The sequence below is a fragment of the Gymnogyps californianus genome, chromosome 12 (assembly GCF_018139145.2).
Source record: "Gymnogyps californianus isolate 813 chromosome 12, ASM1813914v2, whole genome shotgun sequence".
Classification (NCBI taxonomy): Eukaryota; Metazoa; Chordata; class Aves; order Accipitriformes; family Cathartidae; genus Gymnogyps; species Gymnogyps californianus.
The window spans coordinates 11,412,387-11,436,582 of NC_059482.1; the positions used below are offsets into that span (position 1 = coordinate 11,412,387).

At 40.1% G+C, this 24,196-nt stretch overlaps 1 protein-coding gene across 1 annotated transcript in view; it reads right to left on the reverse strand.

Annotated features, from left to right (window-relative positions):
- CHST8 (carbohydrate sulfotransferase 8) overlaps nucleotides 1-24,196 on the reverse strand; it is a 189,918-nt gene that overhangs the window by 133,714 nt on the left and 32,008 nt on the right. Inside the window, exon 2 of the mRNA XM_050904059.1 lies at nucleotides 10,268-10,491. Coding sequence (XP_050760016.1) covers nucleotides 10,268-10,376 — 109 coding nt within the window. The 5' untranslated portion in view covers nucleotides 10,377-10,491. The remainder of the gene's footprint in view (nucleotides 1-10,267; nucleotides 10,492-24,196) is intronic.

Here is a 24,196-nt window from a genome sequence, read left to right on the forward strand (position 1 = left end):
ACCCAAAAATACAAGCAAATAACCAGCAAATACAGTGAGGCCGATGCTGCAGAAGTTTCTCCCCAAAGCCCCAAAGGGGGCAGGAGATGCTGAGGTAACAGCTGTGTGCGGTGTGAGTACCGCTGCTGATCTGCTCAAAATCATTCAGAGCAAAAAGGAAAATCTTCACACTTGGAAGGGACTGTGGTGATGGCACATCCAAGACTAATGTAAAGGGTAAATCAAGTACAATTCAGCCTTTGAAGTTGAAGGGGAAAAAGAGTAAAATTCACTCGTCTGTACTGTAGGTCTCCGATTTCTAATCTGTGATTTCATGGAGGGAAGAAATTGTGTCATTGAACTCCTTTTAGGAACTGCGTCCTTGGCTTATTAACTCGCTTTATGTGTTGTCCAATTTCGGAGGGGAAAGGGCTGCATTTGTGTGTGGGTGGTATTATTTTAGGAGATGTCTTAGTTAATTATTATCTCCTGAAACATCACCTAGGAGATACTCTTCCTCTGTCATGCAGCTTGATACTTCATGCAGTAAAAGGTAACTCTTCCATAGTTCATTAAATTATGTTGTGGTGAACTTATCTCCACTGGGTCTCAATTAAGAAGTGAAGCCAGTGCCTTTAGAGGATAAGGCAGAGAACAATCAGAATATACTGAATATATAATTTGATCTCTGGAAACAAGCAAGAGGAAAAATATGGTGTGCAAATGTGTAGACAGTAAGAACGTGTTATGTCTCAAAGATTTGTATACGGAAGTATAATATAATTAGATCATTATTGTTCATTAGGAATATTTAGTGCTTTTAAAAATTTAAGGTGTTCTTTCTAAGTTCGTTAACTACTGTAAATTTACTGTAGTAAATATTCATTTTCCTTACTACTTCCCTTGTCTCCATTTTAGCACCCCTGGGAACTTCAGTCATACTGATTCTGGGCCCATTGTCTATTAACATGAATTATAAAACTACAGTAAATTTTCTGTTACATTCTAATGTAATTAAACATTTTGGTTTTAATAATATTTTTTTATTTTCCTTTTAAAAAATGTTTAAAGTATCCAGCAGAACTAGTCTCTCTGGATGTTTTTCTACAAAAACCCCACAAAGCTCCTTTCATTATATAATTTCAAATGTGAAGAACAGAAAAGGAAGTTATCTCAACTTTTGTTTCTCAGACCTCCTTTCCTACCATTCTTCTTTGTGTGCTGCACACAGCTTTTTTTTCTGTTTTTCTCCCATTTACATGCTTTTCTTTCCTAACGCTGTTGTTATAATGGTTTGCTAAGGTCTGTTCATTTTGTTTTTCTCCTACAAAATATAAATCATCCCAAGAAGCATTCTGCAGGTATTGGTGAAATATGCTACTGGAACAGGCAGTGACATGGCTGGTTTAACATGCAGCACTGAACACATCATCAATATATAGGCGTTAAAGAATACCTGACTTCGTACATTCTTGAGTAACTTAATTCCCTTCAATAGCGTGAGAATGAGCAGCTCATAAATGCAGAATAATTGGAATTTTAATGGGCAGTTACTTAAGGATGCCTCCTGTTTACAAGGCAATAAAATCTCTTGCACTAAATGAATGGAGGGGCAGGTTTCGATATAACAGCTTATAAAAAACCAGTTGATTGATTTCCACTATTAATCTTGGCTGTTCACAGTATCTAAGTGAACTTGGTGGCTGAGGTGCCTATGTTTGTTTTGGGCATGTGAATGGTATCCCAGCCCTGCTTAAGTTCTCACCAAAGTGTTTAGGATGAGTTTTAAACAATTACAATCAACTGCATTAAAGTCTCAATGAGTACCGAATTCTTTGCTATGGCATAAAATTCATGGTATCTACCTGTAGGTGTATATATTTACTTTTGTGACTATTTGAATACACGCCTTTTCATTTGTTTACAATGGAGTAGTGAGAGAGATTTGTTTTCTTGTATGAGATAAGCTTCATCATGTTTTTCCTAGCAGCTGCATGCACAATTAGGAGGACCCAATTAAAGCTGTATTCAGTTCACACAGAGCAGCAGTGATTGCTGTCTGTAATTTCTCCTGTGGTTTGACTTATGGGCATTAAGCTGTGCAGAACTTTATTAACAAATAAAGTCAAGTCAAACAAATCAAGAAAAAAAAATGCAACAAGCTGGAAACTGTTATGTAGGATCTTGACTGTTGTGCACTACCTACAGCTTGAGAAAAGGAGTCTCCCCTCCCACCCCTCTCAAATAGCCACTGGGCAAATGACCAGTTTCCTCTGTTTAGGCTTGCACTTTCTGTCCTCCTGGCCACAAGAATAAGTATTTGTGTGTCTCCTCTGCTTGCATGTCAGCCACTCTGACTGCAGTGGGTGCAGGCCATCCAAAGTCTCTTGTGAATTCAAGCCTAAAATAATTATAAAGCCAAATATACCTTTGTTTGTCCCAAGCATTATCTGTGCCATCATTACAGAAAGCTCAGCACTGCCAATCATTATGCCAAATGGAAGGAGAAAGGTAAATGAATTAGAATAGAGAAGGAACAGGGCACTGGAGCACAGGTGCCTTCTTGAAGGATGAGGAATTTCATTCACAACCTGCTTTTTTTTCCCTCCTGAGGCTGTTCAGTTGCCACTGCTCCATAAAGGGACTTGGATGTCTCCTGATTTCCTCCCAGCCTGTGTAACTCTCCTTGTGTGTGTGCATACATACTCAGTGGCACAGCATGTTTTGCTTTCATTGTTTAGGGATACCCGAAGTCTGTAAACACTGATCTCTTGGCGCTACAAAGAGCAAAACGTCACACATCCAGTCCCTGCAAAGAGTTTTATGAGAAAATGTGTGGTTTTCAACTAAAAAGCAGGAACAGAAGCCCCAAAAGACTCCATTTCAGTAGGTATGAACAGCCAGGAGATAGTGAGTCTGAAAAAAGAGGGAAAGAACATGTCTGAATTGCCCTGGTGTGCAGAAGTGGCAACGGAGGAAGGGCCTGGCTGGAGCATTTTTCCCCTTCATCACCACATAGGTCTCCTGAAGTGGCCGAGACCAAAAAGGGACAAAGATGGGACTTAATTTTAGAAGATGCAGAATATTCTGACCCTCAGGCAGCAGAGCACTTCAAGCATTGGAGCAGTTGAGCCACTTAGTTGATATTGAAGTGCTTTTCTGCACTGATGCTATGAGCTAGCATCTTGTAGGATAGGGCCTGGACAGAATAAGATTAAAATCAGTTAATCACCTTGTGTATGTCAAGTGGTGACAGATCCAAAACCAGTCACTTACTTTCAAAAATAGATAGATTATTCATTTGGAGAAAATGATAAAGATGTCCACAAGAAGTTTCTCTTGTGTAGGGCCTATACAAGATCCATTATTTGGCTTTTTTATGCTCTCTTGACTGATGCTAAAGCAGTAGTTAACTGGCAGTTTTGATGCTGATACACAAAGCAAACCATAATAGAGCAGAAAGCCACCTTTAATTTCAAGCTCCACTAGAATCATGAAAGGAAAATTAATGTTTACTAAATGAAAAAGGATGATATTGCTGGAGAGAGGAAGTTTTGGTTAAGCTTTTAGGGGAACATTAATAACTTTGAGAAATGGAAACATATATTATAAAACATGTTTAAAATGGCATAAACTTTACAAAATCCAGAAAGTACTTTAAACTTACCTAAGCTCCTCAATGTGGTATCAAGTTCTAAAAATCAAGCAAACTGAATGATAGCTGACATATGGAAGGGAGGCTTTCTAGTACTGACACATTTTCTATGAAAAATTCAATATAGCTTTATATTTAGAATAAATGTTTTGAGGTGAAATTAAAGTCTGCTGATCAGCTTTTGCACATTTCTGTAATGCCTCTGCAAATTTCCAGGGGAATGTGAGAAACATCCAGGCTTGTTCCCTAGGAATATACTTTCATAAAGCTGCCACTCTGAGAGTCTTCTGACATATCACAGTGCGGCTGAGTTTTGCCTGTGATATGTTGCCAAGCTCCATAAATGAATGCAGCTCTGAGATGGCAGGTCACTTTTTATTTTGCCAGACACAACAAAGAAGTGTCAACCTCTGACAGTTTTTAAAAGTAGGCTTTAAAAGAAATATCAAACCTTTTTTTTTTTTTTTAACCAGTCAGTATCTGAGAAGAAATGCTCACAGAAAAAGAGAGGATAGGGAAATTTGTGGAAGTGGAAGCTGCACTATGTGAGTGATTTAGCACTACATCACTCTGGTTTTATGCTGATAAGTACATTTGGGATTAGGTGACATGGACTTTATGCCATCAAATAAACGGGCAGTGGATGTGGTTCAGTTATCTGATGTGTGTGTGCACCACTGCAGTGGGATTATAACTGCTGCTAGTAATGCACTGGATTTTGTGATAATGTCACAGTTAATATGGTTTGGTCTTGCATTTTTGTTGTAGGAACTCGCAGTCCTTAGGTACCTTGAATCCCCTGCAGAGAACCCCCTTTATAATAGGAAATGGAAACATTTAGCGGGTCAATTGCCTGATTTAACACAATACAGCACAATCTATGAGCAGCAGGGCAGGACAGGAACAAACCGCAGCAGCTTTGGATCCCCATTCCACAGTCTAACACCAAAGTGCTCTGACTTCTGTGAAGCACTGGCTGATGGTCGACAGGAAATACTGGTCCTATAAATGCTGGCCTGCGATGCTATAGCTTAAGAGCTCTACTTGCTTTAATGGGCTTTAGGTTAAAGCATGTTAACAGAAACTGTAAAAAAAAAAGAAGAGAAAAAAAAAGTGGCACTCTCTCAATACCATGTCATAAATAAATGGTGCCTTTTTCATAAGACTGCCAAGGATATGGCATAGTCATGAAAGCAGGGAAAAAGCTTTGTAGGAGACAATCTCTATATATTACGTGTAATAAAAGAGCTTACACGTGATTGCTTTCAGCATTAGACTGCATTTCTTTTGAACAGGTTTGCACTGGCAGTGTGGTGTAGGGTTTCCTTTGTAACCATCTGGACAGTGTTTGATCCCCCTATAGCAGTAGACTGATGAAGTCATTGCCAGCACTTCTTTCCAATGTAAAAAATAACCAGGTTCACATTCACAGTCAGTCTAAACCACAACCATTTCAAGCAACAGAAAAGGGAATATCATACTCATAAGACCACATTTCCCTTGTAAGTGCCTTGCCTCAGCAGACAAGGAAATAGATCTTTTTCTTTTCATTCCAATAACTGCAGACCGTTGGGAACTAGTCTGCACACAGGGAAGTTCTTTGCTGGGGTAAGTTCAGCTAAAGAAGACTCAGAGGATGCGACTGCAGAAGGTTCATCCACTCTTCAGTTGGTGGAAGCTACCCTTACACACATAAGAGTATGTCGCTTCTGCTTGAAAAGAGTATCGGCGAGCCCACTCACCTACGCTACAGTCACCAGATTCTTTTGTTCATAATTTCTGCTGATGCTGTTAGTTGAGAAGCAGATTAAATGGCTTCCAGTTTATAAAGAGAAGTTGCAAATTGTAGGAAAATTACTTCTGAAATTATATATCAATGCTAGTTCATTTTCAATTGTATTTATAAAAAGTTTCCAGTACGACAAACAAGCAGTACATTGTGCACTAGGATAGTATTATGGAAATGTACAGTGAACATGGAGATGTGCATAGGACTGTAATTTGTGAGTAACAAGGTGTATGTGCTCTGAATAAGTAATCAAGAAAATTTCAGTATAGCTATAATATTGGTATTTTCTCTAAGGCTACTGCAATATACAGTAAGATTTCTGCACTGTGGCTCCCTTGTGCTGTCAGGTTTGCAATAGCGTTCGCATGCCAGCCCTTCAGACTGTCATCTCTCCTTCTTCCCTCTCCTCCCCATCACACCCTTAGTAAAGCAGAAAATAAAGAAGATGACAGTATTATGTTAGAAACTGGTAGATGAGGTAAGGACAGCAATCACTGCAGAATCTCAGTCAGATGAGTTTCTGGCTTGGTTATATTCATACTTGACTTTCAAATTCTGATATAGTCAGAGTGCAAAGCCACTTCCATTCTACTCCGTTTTCCCCCTTTTGGAGCTTTTACAACATACATCCTTTGAGATGTATTTTCCACCTTGTACCAGCTGCCAGAGGAGTGTGTGTCCATATATATTCATCTTAAAAGTTCTAACTGAAAACTCTTACAGGTTTGTGAATTCAGTAACCATATGGCAAAAACCCAGTAATTTTTTCCCACGGACTTATTGACTATATAGAGAGAAATTTGCTACATGAATATAGGTGTAGAGGAATATTAATACTTCCCCTAGTTTTTATTTGGCAAAATCTCCTATTAGAAAAGTAGATACCATTTTAGAATATCCCTCCTCTTCTGACTAAAGTCCATAGAGCACATGGTCTTAAGTACAGCTATAGATATTGTAGTACAGCTATAGATACTGTGTCCCTGATAGAACTCGGAAGCAGTGGTCCTGGTATTCATGACCTCACCTGACCACCTGCTATTCATGACCACAGTCCTGTCTCCAGCCCATGGACTGGCTGGCCTGCAGCTGAGAAGTTTGTGTAGGCGTTTGAAATCCACCTGAGAGCTGTCAGGATGGGTCGCATCCTCTAAACTCTTCTCTCACTTGCTGATGTTGTTTGTCCAAGTTGCTCTCTCTTGTACCACCCAAATGCAGCTCTCACAAATCCAAGTTCTCCGTGCTGTCAGTGATCTCATAAACTGCAGTGGCCCTGGCCAAGGCTGTAAAGGTGCTCGTTAGCCCTATCAACTCTTCCACTGTAAACCCCGAGAGAGGGCACGTGCCATTACACTGAAGAAGCCTCCTGCTAACCACAGGGCTGCACAGGCCCCTTCCCAGCTGCTTTTGTGGTTCCAGGACAAACACAGCGCTGGAATGGCTGCACATTTAGTTACTGTAAAGTTTTTGCATGTTTAGTATCTTATCACAGACAGGAGATTTATACATTCAAGAGTCATTAGCATTAGCATGGGGGTATATGTATTAAATTTTTCTTGTGCGCCATGTGCAAATGTGCTTGACTTACCCAAAACAAATCCTTTACTGTGTCTGTTTAAGAATAATGGCATGATTACTGCAGAAGCCAAGTTTTATATAATTATTCAGGGAGAATTATTAGAAGAGCGTTGCATTTCTGTATGGTGTATGAATATCATTCATACCACTTCTCAACCCACACCCCTGCTTTATCCTGCATTCTCCATAGTAATAGCACTCTTCATAGATGCCAAGAAAACGACTGTCGTAAGTGAAGTTATTGTCTCTTTAATGACCACAGGAATATCTACTGAATTTAATATATTGGCTTGGGAAATCTGTTTTGCCCACCCTAAATGGCTGTCTGTCTTAAATATATCTGCTCAGAGTGATGTGCATTATATAAATAAAACTACACAGACAGCATGTTTGTCAATCAGCAAAAAAGGCTCTACACCTGCTATCCCGGGCACATATACTTTGTAAGCATTGGTTTCCAACAGAAAAATGTAATCAAGGTTTATATGCTCACAGAAGCCAACAGGATGGGATTGTTTCACTCGAAAGATCAGAAGAAAATTGTAACTAATGTTGTGGAAAATTACTTTGATATTGCTTTCTCAGTACAGCATCACAATTAGGTAGCGATGTGAAGCACAGGGAAAGAATAAATGAATAGTAACAAATCAACACAAACAGCTACTGTCAGGAGTACTTTGCTCAGTGAAAGTAATGTAAGCATTACTTAAAGTTTTATGACTGTGGATTTTATACTGGTTTAAGTAGTACATCAAGGTCTCACGATCATGCTTGCTAGGACTAAACCAATCAAGAACAATTTCCGGAACAGACAGATAAAACTAAAGTACCAAAGTATTTTTATTAATCTTGTTTCATAAGTTGTACTGTCTTAAATTAAAGATGACTGAACGTACTAACAATGAAAAATGTCCTTTTGGACGATGCAAAATTCTCCGACGCTGCTTTTCAGTGGAAAATAAATGTTACTGACTTCTCCAGCCTTTCTGATAAGATTCCAGTGTCTGGCAAATACGTTTTACTACATAGTAACTACATGGGAAATACAAAAGCAAAGGCTAATCTAATAAAACTTTGCCATGCGGAATCTGTTGTCCTAAGTAGCTTAATGACACATGCATTTGTTCAGTTCTATTGAGGGAGCAATCAGACAAGCAAATTATAGCAATATCCGATCTCCATTAGAAACAGGCCCTTTTAAGGAGAAACACTCTGAACAGGGGAAGGGAAGGATCCTTCTCAGCACACCAAAAATGTCGGTTGTGATTGACAGATTTTCACAGGAGACTATCTAGAGATGAAATATGCCTACCTCTCTTTTTAATGAAATGAATGGATATTTTTTCCTGTGTCCTTTAAGCCACCTAATATGTTTTAGTGATAACTGGTATCATTTTCAGAAGCAGTGGACGTGAGGAGTTTCTGAGTCCACTGGGAGTTGAAAGCACTTAATAAACATGAAAATCAGCCAAACAGAAATAAGAGTAATTGTATTGAGCACCTTTTACTCAAGGGTACAGTCTGGTTCCTGTTAACATAAATAGTAATTGAATTTGAGAATCGAGCAATTGATTACACACCTTTGGCAGTAACAGCATTGTTGGGATGTTAATGTTTTAGCTATGCAGAACCCTACCCACAGCAATCGAGTACGTTATGGAGTGAGTTTCCCTGCTGGGGGTAGGAGCTCTGTTCAAACTCACTTTTATTTAAATGTGCTTGGGCATCCCCTTCTACAGTTATGTTGCTCTCAAAAATCACTTCACAGTGTACTATAATCAGCAGTCGGCATTCAAGAGGTTTGTGGCAGAGAGAACAGAGGTACGACAGGTCAAGATGACGGACCAATAATGAAAAAATGGAGAAGAAATTGCACTGCTTTTGAGACACCACTAGAAATTCCTTCTCTTTCAGGAGCAAAGAATTAACTTTTCAATGTAAAGTTACACATTCTTAGATGCATTAGAGTACTGCCTCAATTTGCTGTCCATATGTCTTTCCCCTCACCCCCAATCTACTGGCCAATTTGAGTCGAATGTGGCCAGTACCGCCACAGTTTTAATCTGTAAGCTCTTTTGCATCTAAGTATACAAAAATAAATTGCAAAAGCACTGAAGGGACTGGTTAATTCTCTGCTTTGCACAACACTGATGATTCATTATTTCTATAGTTTCAGCTGAGTGGCTGCTTTCAAAATTGGTGTGCAGTTGGACTAAATAATAAACATATTAAAGTACAGATTGTTTAGTGACATGGAAATAAGCACTTAATAAACCTGGACACAGAAATTAGCACTTAATGTAATTATTTAAGAGTTCTCTGTGTTAGGGTTCAGCTCCTTTAAAAATGTTAGTAATACTTTATACACAATCGTGTTCATTGTACAATAAAGATGTCAATCGAATAGACTTTTTATAAAGCATATATTTAGTCAAAGGAGAATTTCAGTGCATATAAAAGCAAACATAGTGACCAAACCTCGGTGCACAGGGGCATTATTATGAGCTGGAGTAACTGCACTGGCATTTGTCTAGGCTCTAAACCAGCCTTCATTACAGCCTTAGTCAAAGAGAAAGCGACTGTAAGTAAATCAAGAGATCTCGTGCTTTTTCATACTTCTTGCGTGCTCCTCCTTTAAAGGGAAACCACTGTTTCAGCCCACAGTTTCCTAGTTCTCACATTGATGTGGTCTTTGTGGCTCTTCACAGTTTAAAGTTAATAGCACAGGAAGATGGCGTGCGTATGAATGAAAGGTATGAAAGTTTAACGGAAGTTAAGCACATTAAAGGAATGCATCCCAAAGTATTTTATGTTTCTTGCATGACTCATTTATGCATCTCTTATTTTGCATCTCCATGACACACTGAATACCATATATAGGCAAAGGTAGATTCAGAGGCATGTATTTGCAGGAACGGAACTTTTGGCGAAATTTCTCATTTTCATATTTATAGTGGTATAGCTGGTAGCAGAAGTTGGTCTCAACTTTAGCAGAAAATTAACTCTATCCAGCTGGACCCTGTGCACCTTGACAAAGATCCCTGCATAATCAGTTAATTGACTCTTGGAACTGTTTTTTAAGCAAACTCCTCTTTTTTTTTTTTTTTAAAGAAATTGTTAATTAATTTCAAAATAGCCTTCATTAAAAAAATTACATACATTTGTTGAGGCAACCTCTGTAAAATATGTAAAACATGTTAAGGCTGTACGTACAAAATGTTGAACGTGAAAGAGCGAGTGAGTCAAATAGGAATAGGAATGCTAACCTGGTGTCTGCTGATGAACTATTTCTTCTGGATCCTGCAGGTGAATGAAGACAACGAGCCCAGCTGCTCCAAACAGCAAGATGAAGGAGAACATACATGTCAGCCTCATAATTATTGTTCTCAGATCAATCCGGTTCTCACCCAGGAAAAGAACTGCGTGCAATCTCCAGGACACTCTTCACTCATAGTCTCCTCCTCTCATCTGGAGGTCTGGCGTAATACATCTACAAGAGGTAAAAAACCAAACCCCTAAAACTTCACATATAGAGCATTTATTTTTTTAATGCAGATTAGTAGATTTAAGTCCTTGTTTAGACCAAATAATTGATTTCTCTAGTATTTCTTTGGTACCGTTAATTGTAGTCATCCAGTCAATTTCTGCCCCATCAGTTTGTCTTTAATTATATGTCACTGTTTTTAACATGTTGAAAAGACAATGTAGACTATCATTAAAAAGCGCACTTTGGGAAAAATGGTCATGCTATGGCTGCAATTTGCACAGAAACCCCTCTTAATAGTTTGCTTGCTTCAAGTGAAGCATGTGTCACTTTTTATTTTTTACCGGTTAAACAATATGAAAACCATAAAATGAGATAATGTGGGGGAAACGATCACAAGAGCTGCACCTTGCATGTCAAACACGGGGAGAAGGATGAACAACTAGCAGTTGCCTACTTCACCCTTGATAAAAACAGTCGAACTAAAATGGTGCACCACAGTTCACCATGCCACCTGTTGAAAAAGCTCTGCAGGTGTATTGATTTCCAAGGGAAATACTGGTCACAGTGCTTGGACCTCCTTTTACTGGCTTGCAGAAAACATGAGAAAAGAGAGCGTGGGCAGCAAGCGGGCTGTCTCTGCAGGAGCGATGGGCACTGCTGCCTCTCCTCCCCTGGGAACTCCCAGCGAGTTTCTGGGCTTGGTTCTGCGAATTCTCACTGCGCGCTCTAACACTTGCCATTATGTGCAGTCCTAGTGAAATGGCAGCAGCCCTAGTCCCAGATGGGCACGTTTGTGACATGGTAAACCCCTTGCTGAGCACAGCCCCAAGGCAAATACTTCACTTTGAGCCCATGAATAGTCCTGCTGGAACCAATGTCTGTTCTGGTAAGATACTAACAAGTGAAAAAATGAAAGAACGGGAACCAGAGAGGAAAAACATTAGCAGTGCTACATGGCTTTATTAATTAAAATAAATGCTTTTGCCACACAACTATGCTGGTCCTGCGTTTTTCAGTAACACCAAGGAAGGTGCGTTAGAGCACAGGCAGTGGAACTGGTTCCCAAAAATGTAACCGGATTTCTTATCAGCAAATTATTGAACACAAGGGCTCAGGCTGGAGATCAGCAACAGGTTGCAGGGGTGGCAATCACTTTGCATGTCTCATATTTCTAATTGTAAATGTGACCTGGTCTAAAGGGAGGTTTTTGAAGGTGGTCTTTGTTTAGAAAGGAGGTTTTAAGTACAGAAAGATTGTGTAACACGAGTTTGCAGGGAGGATGGGTTGTGGAAAGATGATGATTCAAAGTAGTTATGCCAGGAAGTCTTTAAAGATTTGTTCTTAATGTGCCTGGAATATTTGGTGCAGGGGCAACTTGTTTGCTTTTCATGGTTTCCATAGCAGGTTTTTCATTTTCTGCAGTGTACTGGTATTCTAAATTTCTAAGATGCACCAAAGAACACCACTAGTTGCGCAGTCCTGATGAAGTAATTTCTGTGACTCTGATTGATAAAGTTATTTAATGGCAACTATGTTTATTTAGTGTGTAAAGCAGCCGGAGCTCCAGGCCAGGAACACTGGTGGATGCTTGTATCTTAAATGAATGCAGAGCGCCAAGTTCTCTCTATAAATAGGCGAATTCAGCTTTATTTTCTGTTAAAATTATGGCAAACATTAACTCTGTATTTTTATTATTTTTCGCCTTAAACCTTTCTCACCCCTTTAACAGTAAAACCAAAAGAAAATGTTGCCAAGTTTTTCAGCACTAGCAAAGCCAAATCCTTATGGGTCCTTGTGCAGGTCCATCTGTGCCTGTGGTGTGCATGTGTATGTAGTATGGATGGACTTTTTGCACATATATTTATTATATATATTTTTTTAACGGTCAAATACTAACTCTAAAGCCCTAGGGGAGTCAGATTAGGGAAGGAGGATTAGCCTTCAAAGCAACTGTGTTACAGTTCCAAACACTGCTGTCATAAGCAAACAGTTAGGGAACATGAACCACTCTCTGGTTCACTACAGAATTTGTTTGCGCTACATAGTCAGTGGTTTGGATAAATGGGTACTTCGAACCAAATCCACCTGTGGCAAGGCTGGTACAACACCAAAATCACACCATCATTCTGTAAAACCGTCCAGTCAGAGCTTTCTAAGAATTGTATTTGATTACCTAATACAAACATTTCCCTTTTTGTAACCTGTTTACGCTCTCTGCATGCCAATGGGAAGGAGGATGCTACTACCCCCGTTTTACAGGACAGCCGTGAGGCAAGCGTCTTGCCCAAGATTATACAGAAAGGCTGTGACGCAGCATAGAGTTGAAGGGTCTCCCAGCCCCTAGGCTGGCATTGGTGGTACTGCCCTTCTCTGCTGGGAATGCCCCAGCAGCTGGTGGGATAGAGAGCTGGCAAGAAATGCATGATCGTAATTTGAGAGAAAGCGGCTTAAACACATCCACTCCCAAATAACAAGGGTTTTATATTTCCTTAACGCTGAGTTCTAAGGTCATTTTTTGAATTAATTATACCCTTGAGCAAATACGGGTTTCTAAAACAATTATTATTAGCTTAAAATGCTAAACCGTTTTCCCTGGCTTTGATTTGTTGAAATGTTTTTGTTTGAAGTAGAGGCAGCATCAAGAAAGACGATCCCTAGCCAGTTCTTCATTAGTGCGAGAAATGCTACAGTAGCAGTTTTTAACAGTTATAATGTTTATATTATTCCATGTCCTATAGGACAGCTGTGTTCAGGATCACATAACCTTTTAGGTTAGACATTACAGTGTCTTCGGGACATCTCAAGATGCAACAGTAACGAAAGCTAGATGAAAGCATGTATTGAAAGAAGAAAAGGCCACATGTACTTGCATAACTCTAAAGAAAGACTGCTGCTTATTGCCTATTGCCATTACACATCTTTGCAAGCAGTGAATATAGAGGGAGTCCAAGAAGGAAAAAGAAAGAGAACCTCTTTCCTCTCAAGAAAATTATTACCTCTCAACAAAACACAAACTTCAGAGATCTTTAAATTATGGGTCTAGGCTTTTCCCCTCCCTGTTCTCCTGTAATTATTTTTTCAATCAGTTGACTTTAATTAACGTGTCCTAGGAGAGCAAAGCTGGTGAATGGGAACAGCTGTTTTATACATGCTGAGCATGTGCTTCCTGAGCCCTCCCAGGCTGGTCGTTGAGTTACAGGAGAAGAGGAACTCTGAAAGCAGTTAGCACTGACTGATAAATGTGAACGAAGTATCCTCATTAAGGAAACATTTGAAAATATCGTTTACACTCAAATCACGTCATTTTAAAGATGGATGAGATAAAAAACCTACAAAAAACCTTAGTGGAGCATGAGCTAACAGTTTCTTCAGGCAATACTTCCTCAGGCATGTGCGGGAGAGGGATGCTGTATGTGGGAGCTTTGGATTGATCCATGCAGAGCCCCAGCATCTGGGGTGCAGAATTTGGACGAATCTATAGCTTTCAACTTAGACTTTGGATTTGCAGTCACATACTTTAACTGTGCTCCTCACAATGGGCAATAACATATTTTTATAATTCTTATTAGTATTACTGAGAGTGCAAGAAGATAAGGTTGCAAGCAGCTTCCAATCTAAACTCCATTTTCAGCTGCCCTGAACTTATTAAGCAGATGGAGAGCAGTTCACTAGAACGTGCAAGAATGAATTGAAACATCTAACTTTTAATTTATTCTTCCTTTATACATTTCTGTCGTGGATAAAGCTCCTAGGTATCAATGTATGTTTTTCTAAGCTTTCCCATTACCATGGTATGTGAATGCTCTGCCCTTGAAAGCAGCAGAAGTATGTGTATACGCGGATAATAATTAGCACTCAGATAGCACTTTCCAGTTCAAAGACATTCATTAATCACCATAGTACTCCTATGAATTGTGAGGTGAGGAGGTATTAGCATTGGGTAGGAGAACAGGTGTTGCATCATTAAAGCAAGCCTTTTAAGGAAAAAGATGTACAGTTTTAGGTAAAAAACATCCAAATATGTTTGTGGAAAATATTTGAATATTAATAGCAAAATTTTCAGGCACCAAATCTTTTATTTACAAACACAGAAGCAGGACTAATTCCCCCCTGCTCCCAAGCAGTACTGAAAGACACCGCAAACCAATATGATGGGAAAGATCTATTTATATCTTTTGACAAGAGTGGCACTGAAAGTAGTGCTTTGTAGGTCTGCTTTTTTGCAATCACCGCCTGAAAACCTAATGGCCGAACATTTTTACTGTGAGCAATTTGACATTATGATAATGGATCAGTCCAAGAAAGACAAAGAGAGTTTTCTACTAACATCTCTGTTTGATTCCTCATCTGAGATGGGTCAGCCAGGCTGCACTTGGGGTTGTGTCTGATAGCACATGGCTCTTTGTTCATTCATGAGTTTTGCAGACATGACATTCTCTCCCTTGTCTGCTAACAAGTCTGTGAGAAGAATGGCATTGATAACATAAAAATCTAAGGGCATGACATAATTCTTGGGTAGAAACTCAGGGGATTGCCTTTGGTCCATCTAGAACTGGATCTTTCCCTAATAGTAGCCACATTGATACTTCAAAGAAAAGTAAAAAAAACCTTGCAGAGTAAAGCGGTAGGATAACTTGCCCCCAGGAAAAGGTCTGTCGATCTTTAGTTGAGGTCACCTTCTTTTTATGTGGGTAGCGTATCTGAGACTGGCTGTCTTAGGAAAACACGATGTCAGGGTATGCAGCTTTCACAGCACTACCAACAATTGCTTTCCAAGAGCTCGGTCACTCACAGAGAACAGGAGAGCCAGGGGGCACAAGATAGCTACAGCCCCTCATTTCTCTCTGTTGGCTGCTCACAGAGACCCTGCAGAACCCAAGCTACCCAACCTTCTGTGCAACTGGGTGCCAGTGTGCTTTCACTCCCCCAGAGAGTTCGTGACCAGCCCAGCTAAATTAGCCTGAATGTGCCAAGATGAGAACAGAAGAGGCTCTTTTCCGATGTGGAACCAGGGGAAGGGAAGGACCAAGATGGGCCAGAGACCCCGTAAGACTCTCCTGCCCACTGCAGGGCACCTTTATACTCTCCCTTCCTGGGGCTTCACTGCAAGGCACCGATGCAGATCCCAGTGAATCGAGGAACACAAACTAATGCCAGCGTCAGGTTTACATTACCATATACATCAGCAAGTCAACAAAACACCCAAGTTCTTTGCAAACATCTACTGATTGCTAAATTGGACAATTACAAATCACCTATGAATGAATGTAAATGCCTAGTTCATATGTACACGGTAAACTTCATTTCTCATGCTGTGCAAGCTTCAGTTGATGTTCCTTTAGTTGATAGCAGGCTGCTGGTTCAGAGTGGAGTCGAAGCCCACTGTTTATTCAAAGGAAGGCAGCAGTATGCAGGTATCTTTGCCTTTGAAAGCAGGGATTGATGCATTTCCACCAGGCGCTTTGTGTGCTGTTGAATAACCAGGTACTAAGCAGCAGAGATTAGCTTGGGCATGGGCTCCCGCTGCTGTGGTTATACTATTCTTGGGAGGCAAACAGGGATGTCTCCGTGGTGCTCTGGAGCTCTCTGTGGAGGTACAGGTCCATGCAGCGCTGTCCGGGCTCTCTATACGGAGAAATGTGGCACTGCACGGGCACAGCCTCAGCAGTGTCTTTTATCTTTGATAAACTGTCCCCAGTTAACGGCATGCATTGACTGGTAGTATTGCCAGTTTAGAGAGAGATGTTTATAAATGCAGAAATATTTTTATAAGTCGATCTTTACCTGATACAAATAATACCTGATAGAAAATACCTGATAGAAATAATACCTGATAGAAATACTCCCGTAGCTGATCTGGGGAAGTTTAACTGTGAGCTGTTGGCAGCTGGGAGTTGTGATGGGTTTTCGTCTTCTACTGGGTTTTGTTTTGTGCATTCTGAAAGGGTGCCATAATGGAGCACTTACTTTATGCGTTATTAAGATAATTTTACTTAGATTGTGTAATATAGTTAGAGACTGGAATAGTGACAGTGGGCAATTAGCTGAATAGAAAAAAAAGGGAATACTATTACTACAAGAATATAAGAAAAAGATTTGCTATTACTACTGAAATTCTAGATACATTAGCTGTGTTTCTATGAGTTGTGTGAACAACGGCTGCTTCTCATCTCTGAAGCTGAGCCAAGCATGCATTTCCTTGCTTCAAAGCACTTACAGAGACAAAAGGCCTTTAAACACAGGGCACTAAGTTTTCCCATCACTCAAGTGTCCACTCTCTGCTTTACCCCTGACTTCTAGATCAGGCTTATCATGACATTTACAGAAGAAAAAAGGATTTATAAACATTATTCATATTCACCAGTAAAACTAAATTTTTATAGCAGTTTTACAAAGGCAGGCACTGTACTAGAGGTGGAGATATTAAAAGTCATATTATTCTGTATCTGTCAGCACTTCTTCTTGGAAATAGGAAATGCAAATGACTCCCAAGTATTATGCCCCAAATCCTCTAGCTTCTTTAGCATAAAAAGAAGTAGGAAACTATTAATCCTGTGGCTGCTTCCATTCACCAAACGTTCATCTTTGGGTGCTGGATTTTCTGTCACTATATTCTTGCTCATGTATTAATAGAACAAAAACTTTGTTTTTCTCTGAGATTTGGAAAGGACAAATTTGTTTCCAGCTGATATTTCAAATCAAAACATTTTGTCTGGCTTACTTCAACTTCATATGTAATTACGTTCTTCCGTGTGTAATAACAAAAAATAAGTATTTTGAAGAAGGGTGAAATAAGAAATTTTAAGTTGAATCTGTTCAAAATGCCCTGCCCCAGAAATCTCCCCCAAATTCTTTCCTGAAAAGATCTGGATTCTTATTTTTCCTTCATACGGGGAAAGGAATTAAACTTGCTTCAGTGAAGTCACCAGTGAAGTTAAATGTTCCTCTGACTCTGATAAGTCCTTGGAAATCAGAAGTGAAATACTTGAGCGGAGAGAGGTGGCTCAGCCTTCCCACCTCTGTAACACCAGCTGATGTCCAAAGGATGTTGGTGAACCCTCATCCGCAGGTAGCTCCAATGGGTATGTCCTGAGCCGCCTGTCAGCGCTGCTGGATGCACAGACCAGTTTAGCAGTTTGAATTCAAGAAGAGAAAGCATACCTGCCTTGTGTGATTTTATGCAGCACTACTTTGAACTCTCAGTTTTCCTAAGAACCACTTGCAGAGGCAGGGATTGGCGCTCGGGTGAATCGGACCTACTGACCTGCCCGATGAATTGGCACCTCTTCCTCCCTGCAGCTTAATTAGTCTCTTCTGTGTCCCAGCGGTCCTGAATGAACATGCGGAGCTGACCACCCATGTTATGTGCCACCCAGTGCACACCATCAGTGTTGTAGGAAATGAGGCAGAACTTTCTGCCTTTTAACAGCTGTCTTCTCCAGTCACTGATGTCATTATGCGTCTTGGCTTTCAGCATCTCCTCCAATTATGCAGAATGGGGATTTCTCGACATGAAGAGAATCCTGAAAATTAGATGATCCTCTTTTGCTCACATATACATGAATCCATATATGGCAAAGAGTGGGGAAAAGGGGGTTTAGAGGCTTTCTCTTATTCTGGTGGAAACTTGTTTTCTCAGGTCTCAGTGGGTCCAGTTCTACTCTGTTATGTATACCAGTTTTGTCCTTTGGACCTGCACACCACTAGAAGGTATATTAACCCATATAACGTGCCAAAACCTGAATTTTGGCATAACTGCAAAAAGCTATGATATTGTTTTATGTGGCTGAAGTCAGAGTGATAACGTATGACCCCTTTTTCCCATTCCAAAACGCCCAGCAAAGCTGCTAAAGCTGCTCCTCTCATTTCCACCACGTTGCAATAGGAAGCGGGCACTTCTGGTTTCCACTTTCATCTACAATTTAAGACCAAAAGGGACAGCACTCAGTAAACAACCAAAATAATCCTTTCAAAGTCGAGAAGATTTCTTTCCTATCTTTCTGGGTGCAAATTGTAGCAGGAGTCATGTGTTACTAATCTCCTCAGTACTGTAGCAGGTCCTTAGCAAGTTAATACACACACCTCTCCAAGATCCTCGAGGGGTTATAATACTATTCCTAAGCTAAAATATAATCTCTAAAGCAGTTTGCATTTGAAATGAAAAAAGTTTTCTTTACTTTGTTTCAAATTAACGTCTCACAGGAGCTGTACAGTGACAGAGTAAATAGTGAGTGTTAATAATGAACTTGTCCAGCTTTCTTCCACACCAGAGTGGAAGGCATGCAATTTGCACGGCAGATCTCACACGTAGGCAGCCCAGCCCTCCCAGGCTCTGCCTGGCAGCAGGATTTATAGGGATATTGTCCCACCTACAATATTTCATATAGAAAACTGTGCTGAAAGCAATGAACTCTTTCGTAAAATACAGCAGAAAGGTTCCTAGTTTTTTCAGGTGCCCACTTGGTTCTAGTTAGAGCCCGGTTTGAAATACTTCCCTCTCCCTCCACTTGCCTCAATCTCTCTTCTATTTAAAGTAACTATCACATTTTCAAAGGGTTTTTTAGATGATTGCACCTTCGTATGACAGTGGTGGTTGCACAACCCTGAAATACTCTTCTTCAGTTGTCCTGAAGGTGCTTCATTTGTCTCTTCCATAGGTTCCTGGCTATTCCGAATAAAAATGCCTTCTTTCGGAAGATACGACGCACCTGGAGTAAGCTGGACTTCCAGAGGTACTAAACAAGTAATTACCCCAGACATATTCCCTCCTTTATGTCAGTATGAAGTAAATGTACATTGGAGTTTGCTTTTATAAATTAATTTTTGTGTGCAGTTTTAGATGTGTTGTGGTAAGGAGAAAAAGATGACAGACTTAAAGATTTTATGAGCTGCTTTTATATATTGTCGTGGTTTAACCCCAGCCAGCAACTAAGCACCACACAGCCGCTCGCTCACTCCTCCCCTCTCCCAGTGGGATGGGGAGGAGAATGGAAAAAAAGTAAAACTCATGGGTTGAGATAAAAACAGTTTAATAACTAAAGTAAAATAAAATGTAATACTAACAATAATAATAATTAAAAAATATAATAATAATAATTGTAATGAAAAGGAATATAACAAAAAAAGGGAAAAAAAAAGAAATAAAACCCAAGAAAAAAAAAACCAGTGATGCACAATGCAATTGCTCACCGCCTGCTGACTGATGCCCGAGCAGCGAACCGCCCCTCCCAGCCAACTCCCCCCCAGTTTATATACTGGGCATGACGTTCCATGGTATGGAATATCCCTTTGACTAGTTGGGGTCAGCTGCCCCGGCTCAGCTCCCTCCCAGCTTCTTGCACACCTGCTTGCTGCCAGAGCATGGGAAACTGAAAAATCCTTGACTTAGGATAAGTGCTACTTAGCAACAACTAAAACATCAGTGTGTTATCAACATTATTCTCACACTAAACCCAAAAGACACTGTAGCAGTTACTAGGAAGAAAATTAACTCTATCCCAGCTGAAACCAGGACATATATATATTCTTTTTGAAATACATATATATATATATATATAAACTTAAACAATATGTCCTAGCCATTAGGTAAAAGTTTTATTCACATGCCAAACCTCTTGACATCATGAGATTTTAAATAGTTTTTATAACAGTAATTTTGAGTGGCTTTATGTATATATGTGTGTGGGGCCCTGTCCTCCAACATTACAGCTTAACTTTGTGCCATACGTAACACAGTTCACGTAGTATGGTGTGGAGATTCATGATTCCTCAATGTTATTTCCTTTTCCTAAAAGATAAAAGTATCTGCAGTGGAGATTCTTTGTCTGGGAGTCATAAGCAAGCAAGAAAAACAGGAAAACTGTGAAATGGTCCCTGTACGCTAGGAATTAAAAACCTTTGTCACAAGTGAGGGTAGTTTTAATTCCGCACTTGAGGAAACAAAACACAGCAAAATTTCTGCAAGAGCAGAAAGAAAACAAACTCCTGGCTCACACTGTGTCTAGTTCATTGTGATGCTACGACTACTTCAGGAAGAAGAAAATAGCCCTCGTAACCTTGAAATGGAACATTTTGCTGTGGCAGTGGAGAGGGTTCTTTTATTGACTCGAGCAACTTTTGTAACGGTGTACATCTGACTGTTTTCACCTAACACTGGCTCTTAATCCTTCTAGCCATGATGACTAATTTGTTTCTTATTGAAATTTTACAAATGCTTTCTCCCTAATTAAAGATCACCATCTGTTTAGTCAAGGTACTTTTTCACTTAGACTATGCCCGTATGTCAGAGCTAAGTTATTTCCTCTTGTTCTTGATTTGGGCAGTTGAAACACAACAGCTAATTGAAAGGAGATATTCTATAAGTAGATCTAGTTGGAAAACTATTTTTTTTTCTTCTCTAAAATGCCTGTTACATTTTCTTTCCAGATGAAAATTTTCCCCCAGGATATATTGCAAAGCAAACTGAAACAAATATTTGCATTTTATTTTGAAGTGCAATTTCTAAACAAAAGGAAATAGAATTTTTATTTTTAATTCAGTTATCATGTTACTGCAGCATATAAAGGGAAGCTGCACTGAGTGCTGGATTAGTCGGCTGGGTGTGCAGAGGTGTAGCTGTGACATGCTGCTGTCTGGATGGGCTGGCAGGTCTGAAGCAGGGACTGAGCCCCTCCAGCTCATGCGCCGTATAGGACCAAAGGGAAGAATATCTTCTGCAAGCTGAGAGATCTCCTAGGTGTGTATTAGGGAAGAGAAATATCTGGGCGCTTGGCCATCACTTAGAGAGGAGTGAAATGGTTCTGTGTAATGGTGAGTGAGGGAAAGTACATGTGGAAGCTGGTGGAGTTGCAGAGAGGCAGAGCTGTGATGTGGTCAGGAGTTTCCTGGGGAAGCAAGCTGAGCGTTTGGGGTAGATGGTGCCTGTTCAAAGGCAACATGAGGGTATGTTTATCAGTATTATACTGGAGCATTGGTTACATAGGGTGGTGAGCATTTGCCCTACCCTTGCACTCCTTGGCTTCTGAAAGTTTTGCATTTTGGCAAGGTCAGCTTTGGGGAAGGGGTGCAATACCACCTGCAGCTTCAGCACAGTTGTACTTTGAAAGACGGGAGTGCATAGCTGCCAGCAGAGCCACAGAGGAGACAGACATAGTCTGTGTTTAGAAATGTGGCTGTTTCATTAGGTGGTGGTTGCAGTAACTGTAAGACTGGGTGAGAAAGGAGGTGCAAGGTTGTCTGGCAAAGGACCGTAGGTCCTCATTTGCATAGGGTAGCAGAGACACCAGTATGGTGGTCACTGTATAAGGAACTGGGATGCCTACGTGCGATGCACTTCTAGTTCTTCCTTATCTGTATGCTACTATGCACCAGAATTTCAGACACTCCAAATTTCAGAGCAGTCGGAGGAAACACAGGGATTTCAGAGCAACTACTCAGCCTTTTAAGCAGAAGGTGATTTTCAATATTGAGCTGTAATGAGAATCCTGAATAGGCATGAACTCTCTTTAAAATCAGTTCTGTAATGCTGATACAGTGGGAGAATATTACTATTTGGTTTGCTGTTATTCAATTATTTTTAAGCACCTTTTGTCAGATTTGTAATAAGAACAGATAAGGCTGCTAGGCATACTTGTGTGCTGTAAATATCGGAGATCATTAAATGTCACTGGGAAAGTTCCTGTTGTTACATTGATACTCTATAGGAATGGATATACTCTATTGACTCGATGCATTTGACATCAGACTCAGTTTGTAACTCCATCCCTTCTCAGCTTCTGCATTCAGTGAGGGGAAGGTAGATGCAGCCTCAAAACTTCTTCCTTTCCTCCCTCTTTTTGCTGTAACATGGACAGGCATAATGATGCCTGCTCCAGGAGATGGAACAATTGTTGAAGTGTTTGTGACACAGAGGAATCCTCCTGGGGAAGAAAACAGGTATTCTGGTATTCCTCTCCCCAGCACCGATGCTCTAGCTGTACTGTTGAGACACTTACCAGCATGTTGGTACTGGTGAATTAGGCTCAGATAACTGAACAGCAAAGATAATATAAAACAGGGATCTTTTCCTGTTTGGTGTGTTTAGCCCTATACCACGCAGGGTTATTCAGACGCCAGGGGATGGCTCTCAGGGATGGCGTTATCATCTCGTCCCTGTGCCTGCGCCGTCTCTCTTGTGGGTTGACAGCAATCAAGTTCTGGCTAAGGGCTTGGGGGATGTTACCGCAAACATGAATATTTGCATTTGTTACTGAAATTGAGGCATTCGTATTCAAATGAACCTGATTGAAGCTCAGAGAAATTATTGTTAGTTTTCCGAAGTCACTCACATTTAATGGTTCTGTAAAAGGTACCAAAAGAATTGGGTTTTGACTGTAGATACTGTGTTGTGTATCACAAGCAGTAAAGGAAGGCTGAGACTTAATAGGTGCAAAGATGACTTGCCTGAATAAGACTTAGTAAAACAAATTTCAAACACATTCTGCACACACAGAACCATCAGTATTTGTCCTGGCACCAATAATAAATACCAAAGTTTATCTTGGTTTTTTTTTGTTTGTTTGCTTTTATGGTTCACATCAATGTAATTATCTGTGCCTCACAATCTTCAGTGTTTCCCCTTGCAACACTTGTCTGAAGGAAAGAAGTAATTGCATTGATTTTGTATTTTTTTTAACATATAGATGCACTGTTGCACAGGGAGGAATTATGTGATTTGCATGAAGTTATTCGGGATATTTCTTATGAAAGCAATAGCTGATGCTGGTTTTCTCATGCCACAGATAAAGACTAATAATGAATTCATTAGCGATAGATGAAATTAAACTACTATTTTTATACACTTTTTTCCAAAGGCTTGATCAAGTATTTGTCTTTTAAATACAAAATGCCTATGGAGTAAAATGCGTATCTAAGGGGGTATTTCCTACTAGTAATATTACTAGGGTAGCGTCACTATTGATATAGTCTTAATTCCACAAAGCTTGAAGAACCTTGTTTAAAAAAAAACAAATATTGTTGTAATGCAAAAGGTGACTGGCGAAAAGTCAAGGCTAGAGTCAAGGACCGGAGGTACTGCCGTATGCTGTAGGTCTTGTTCCACACCTGCAAACCGCTGAGCGCTGCAGCTCTTATAGCAATTAAGGGACGTCTAATTCTTCTCCTTTCTGCGCAGTGTTTGGCAGAGATATGGTTCAAGTTAGTCTGACTGCTTAGCTTTGGATTTTGTTGGCTACATCACTGTAATATCCCTTTTGGACTTTAATTTTCCAATGATAGCACATTGCTAAATGGTTTTCTTGCTCAGTCATACCAGTTTGTACTCCATGACTTCACTGGGGTTGCCTAGAGAAACCAAACAAGGTGCAGTCCTGCAGCTCTGGTGCCAGAGCTCCTGGGGCTGGGTGAGTTTATTATCCTACATGCACAATTTGATAGGAAAAATTAAATATCTGCACTTTCAGATCTAGGGTTTCCTTAAGCTTTCATTAAACTTAGGTGGCAGCAGCTAACGGTTACAAACAGATCATGGAAAACAGTGCCAGAGGGGCTGAGCTTTTCTGGTTTGCCCACAGTGTAAGTTATCTCCAGGATAAACTACATCAACTGTACTTAAACCAGTGCTAAAAGATGCTTCGCTAACCTGCCCACAGAAACAGCCAGGCACAGAGATTCCACAGTTCCCTAGGACTTTATAACGAAATGATCATTT